This window comes from Oncorhynchus tshawytscha, unplaced genomic scaffold, assembly GCF_018296145.1.
Source record: "Oncorhynchus tshawytscha isolate Ot180627B unplaced genomic scaffold, Otsh_v2.0 Un_contig_16445_pilon_pilon, whole genome shotgun sequence".
NCBI lineage: Eukaryota > Metazoa > Chordata > Actinopteri > Salmoniformes > Salmonidae > Oncorhynchus > Oncorhynchus tshawytscha.
The window spans coordinates 9,715-15,000 of NW_024609348.1; the positions used below are offsets into that span (position 1 = coordinate 9,715).

General features: G+C 46.0%; 1 protein-coding gene across 1 annotated transcript in view; it reads right to left on the reverse strand.

The window, feature by feature from the left end:
• Positions 1–204: 204 nt before the first annotated feature.
• Positions 205–5,286, reverse strand: part of LOC112240521 — a 22,905-nt gene continuing 17,823 nt past the window's right edge. The window contains 5 exon segments of the mRNA XM_042314950.1: positions 205–2,532; positions 2,565–2,574; positions 2,821–3,013; positions 3,467–3,891; positions 4,095–4,325. Coding sequence (XP_042170884.1) covers positions 1,342–2,532; positions 2,565–2,574; positions 2,821–3,013; positions 3,467–3,891; positions 4,095–4,325 — 2,050 coding nt within the window. The 3' untranslated portion in view covers positions 205–1,341.

The window sequence follows — 5,286 nt, forward strand, 5'->3', positions numbered from 1 at the left end:
CTGAACAATGCAGTTAACCCACTGTTCCTAGGCCGTCATTGTAAATAATATTTTTTCTTAACTGACTGGCCTAGTTTAAAAAAAAAAAATTAAACATGCTTTTCAACTCATTTCCAGATTTTCCCTCTTGATTCTGGGAATCTTCTTACGAGGATTCAAGGAAAACCTGAACCACTGAACAGCACTGTGACTAAAAAAGAAACCAAAATGTTGCAACTGTACACATACTAGAAAGCTCCCCCCAAGCAAAGCTCTGTGACTGCACTGAGAAAAAGGTCTAGGAACCATTGAGAAGCACTGTGACTGAACTGACTAAAAAAGGTCTAGGAACCACTGAACAGCACTGTGACTGAACTGACTAAAAAAGGTCTAGGAACCACTGAACAGCACTCCCCCAATCCAAATAAACGACAGTTGCTTCTATCGTACAGGAGAAGAGCTCCAAAGAAATGCTCCCTAGTCAAGAAATAAATATCTCAGCTCTAAAACACCCAATGCTGAACATAGAAGGTGATCAAACATGGTATGGGATCACACTGCTTCCAAACGAAGCTGAAACGGGACACCCATCATTGGTCTACTTATTAAGACTTCCTTGCAGAGACAACATTTGGGCACCATGGGTTATCTTACACCCTTCATCCTCTCTGTCCCTCTGAGGACAATACTATAAAAGCAGGATCAATGAGTTAGCCAGCTAACTTGCTTTAACGTTATGAAAATAGCTTTAAGCTTGAAATGGGCATTGTCTAATTGACTAAACAACCAAAGACACACATATCTAAGTTTAGCTTTTCTTAAATGAAACAGAAAACCAATAGTTATTTCTGGTTATTTATCAAAGTTAGATGGTTAACTATGGTTAATTAAAAGATAGCTGGTTAATTGATTCTGCTTTGTAGTACCAAAATAGTACCGAAACTATAGCAACGACTGTGTTCCTGTTTTCAGAGTATTCCGTCTAGTATGAGATTAATCAGTTTTAGAGACTGCTATGTCAACTCAAGAGTTTGGTACCTGCCATTGCCAAAATAACATGTCGTCCGGCAATCTGCGCTTTATCGGCCAGAACACTATTTTCCTGGGTTTCAAAAAATCAGTCTTTGTTGGCTTTGAAAAAAAATGTGCAATCTTATTGCTCATGTTTTTTTTCTTTCAAACATGTAATCTCAGCCAAACAGTCCGTGTCGTTTTTTTTTTAGAAAAATCAAATCTATAAGAATAATGTTCATGTTTCCTCTCAGCTTTTCCTGGTTGAGGTCTTATCCAGAGTTTCATAGCCTCAAGAAACTTCCTGGTTAAAGAATGTACATTAAAACGTGTTTAAATTCCAGGTAACGGTCAGAGATTGTTCAGGCCCCCTTGTGGCCGTTCTGGGGTATGATCTTTCCTCTTCTTAAAAAGGCTCTTGAGTTTGGACGACTTCGTGCTTTTGTCTTTGTCCTTTTGGTGCCTCTCGCCTCTCATCTCCGGGGGCAACGTGTTTAGGGACCGGCCGCTCCTCGGGGGCGGAACAGGAGGATTCCCTTCTCGCTCTCTTCCTTCCATGATCCTCTGGGGCAGGTCAGGGGTTGTTGCTGGGGTGATACAGGACTTCTCCAGAATACCGTCATACACAAGTTCGGTCAGGTCGGAGGTATAAGGGTCAGGGGTCTGGGTTTGTTTCCATGGTGTGGACAAGGTGAGGTCAGGTTGTCCGAACTGACCCCAATCCAAAACCTGGGGATCGTGACCCAACTGGGACGACCCCGCATACTCCTCCCTGGATATCCTCCGTTTGGGGATTTCTGGGGTACTGTCGACCCTGTCCGGATAGATCTTCCCAGTGGGAGTGTCTATGGATCTGTCAACCTTATCGCTGTTGGTTCGTCTGCTAGTGTGAGAGCACATCTCATGGTGTTCATCTATCGATATCTTCCTCGTGGCGGCAGATGGTGGTTCCACTGGGAACTCCATCTTCTTCCTGAGCATCTTGTGAGAAGAGTTGCTGTCCAGATGAAGGGTCAGTTTGTCTCTGGCCATCGCCATCCTCCTCTGAGCGCTGTCGGCTAAGAAGTCCTCCTCCTCTCGGGATATCCTTCTCGTTGGGGTTCCAACAGCCGCCACCATTTCTTCTCTGGGTCTTCCTCTCAAGGAGTTGTTGAATGAGGCTTCTCCCCTGCTCTCTCTCATCATCTGCCTGGAGCCGGTGTCCAAAGACACACCGATCATGTCTGTAGATAGAAGAGACCTCTTCTTTGAGACGTGAGTCTCCAACGGAACCTCGTGACACTCATCTCTGAATGACTTCCTTGAGACGTTGTCCATCGAATGACCCAATACCTTTTTGGTTGCTGCGTTGGTGGGGGGGTCCATGGAAGTCTCACTTTTGACTCTTTGCATTTTCCTTGGAGCAGTGTTGTCCACAAAAGAAGAGTCCGGCTCGTCTTTAGATGATGTCTTCAATGTGGCTTCATCCAAGGAAGCTTCCAATTCTTCTCTAGATATCTTACAAACGGGGATTCCGTTCCGGAAGGTTCTGATGACCTTCTGCTGACAGGAGGGGTCCTGTCAGAATAAATTACCTGAGAATCTCTGTAGAGAAAAGGAGAGAGAGAGGGAGAGAGGGGGAGAGGGAGAAGGAGAGACAGGAAAATATATAGAGAGACAAAGATTCCATAAAGGTTCACAAAGTTTCAATCATACATTGAAAATACTGTAAGTGTCACCATGAGTCACCTTGTAATCTGTGGACACAGAGAAGCATTGTAGAAAATTGGAATCCGAATTGGAACTTCAGTTTATTTCCTAAATTGACTGAATTGAAATTGTGCGACTCACCCCCTCCACTGGGCGTTGATGAAGATCTGCTCCTCTTCCTCGAAGCAGGGGAGCGTGGTGTGGATAGGAATCAGGATATCAGGGTCAGAGTAGGAGGATGAGGAAGAGGAAGAGGAGGCGTGTCCAGAACGCCGTTGACGACATACGGTGGAGGTAGAGCCACGAGAGCGAGGGGAGCGCTTCATTGGTGGAACTAGGGTTGCAAAGGGAAGGGAACATTCCCCATAACTTTTTTTGTAAATCTCAGAAAAATGTGGGACAAATTCTGGGGACAATATTGGGAAATTAATGGAAAACCTCGCAAAAATAAAACTAAACCTGATTCAACTAAGCAGCTAATCACTTAAACCTTGAATCAGGTATGGCAGTGGTTCTCCAACCTCTCCTCAGGACTCCCAGCTGTTCCCAACCTCTCCTCAGGACAACTAGCTGTTCCCAACCTCTCCTCAGGACCCCCAGCCATTCCCAAACCTCTCCTCAGGACCCCCAGACATTCCCAACCTCTCCTCAGGTATCCCAGCTGTTCCAAACCTCTCCTCAGGACCCCCAGCCATTCCAAACCTCTCCTCAGGACTCCCAGGACCTCTCCTCAGGACTCCCATTCCAAACCTCTCCTCCTCCCAGCTGTTCCAAACCTCTCCCAGACTCCCAGCATTTCCAAACCTCTCCCAGAAACCCCAGGTTCCAAACCTCTCCTCAGGAATCCCAGCTGTTCCAAAACTCTCCTCAGAAACCCCAGCCGTTCCAAACCTCTCCTCAGGAATCCCAGCTGTTCCAATCCTCTCCTCAGAAACCCCAGCCGTTCCAAACCTCTCCTCAGGACCCCCAGCCGTTACCAACCTCTCCTCAGGACCCCCAGCCGTTCCCAATCTCTCCTCAGGAACCCCAACTGTTCCCAACCTTTCCTCGGGAACCCCAGCTGTTCCCAACCTCTCCTCAGGACTCCCAGCTGTTCCCAACCTCTCCTTACGACTCCCAGCTGTTCCCAACCTCTCCTCAGGACCCACAGCCGTTCCAAACCTCTCCTTACGACCCCCAGCTGTTCCATGCGTTTGATCTATTCCAGAGCACCTGATTCAACATGTGAACTAATCGTCAAGCCCTTGACTAGGTATGGGCATGAGATTGATTACCACGGTGATCCCATTAAACATACACTCACCGTGCTGTAAATCTGTTTGCATAAACATATCTCCTTAATAATGACCATATTATATTCTCATTATATTGACCAACTGAGCGACTGATTGCTATAACCTACCTAAGATGGATGCTGAGGGTCTTCCATCAGATCCTCCAGAGAGCCTTGTATTGTTTCATGACAGGAAGGGAAAGTGGGTACAGACACGCGGGGCATCGCCACCCAGTTAGAGTCTGAATACAGCGTGGCTGTCAGGCTGGCCAGGCCAGAGTTCCTGAGGAGAGGGAAACCACACAGACGCTCTATCTGTTGCCAGCGGTGGAGACGCTCCCGTAGGCAGGCCGTGACTTCTGATAGGGCGTTCCTGTGAGGGATGTCAAAAACACAGTGTACGTCAGCTAGTTAACGTCTGGTAGGGCGTTCCTGTGATCCAACACACAGGTGCAGACTGTTATAAGATAGTAACATGTCAGCTATGTCAACACAACAGACATTAGTTTAGTATGTTACCGTGACACAATGAAGTCAAATCTGTCACAAAAACCATGTCAACTCCGTCACAAAAAAACACGTCAACTCCGTCACAAAAACGCGTCAACTCCGTCACAAAAAAAAACGTGTCAACTCCGTCACAAAAAAACGTGTCAACTCCGTCACAAAAAAAAACGTCAACTCTGTCACAAAAAAAAAAACGTGTCAACTCCGTCACAAAAAAAAAACGTGTCAACTCCGTCACAAAAAAACGTCTCAACTCCGTCACAAAAAAAACGTGTCAACTCCGTCACAAAAACCATGTCAACTCCATCACAAAAAAACACGCCAACTCCGTCACAAAAAAACACGTCAACTCCGTCACAAAAAATATGTCAACTCCGTCATAAAAACCACGTCAACTCCGTCACAAAAAATATGTCAACTCCGTCATAAAAACCACGTCAACTCCGTCGCAAAAAACCACGTCAACTCCATCACAAAAAATGCGTCAACTCCGTCACAAACAACGCGTCAACTCCGTCACAAAAAAACGCATCAACTGCGTCACAAACGCGTCAACTCCGTCACAAAAAATGCGTCAACTCCGTCACAAAAAAAAAACGTCCGTCAACTCCGTCACAAAAAAAACGTGTCAACTCCGTCACAAAAAAACAAACTCCGTCACAAAAAAAAACGTGTCAACTCCATCACAAAAACCACGTCAACTCTGTCACAAAAAAACGTGTCAACTCCGTCACAAAAAAAAACGTGTCAACTCCGTCACAAAAACCACGTCAACTCCGTCACAAAAAACGCGTCAACTCCGTCACAAAAAAAACACGTCAACTCCG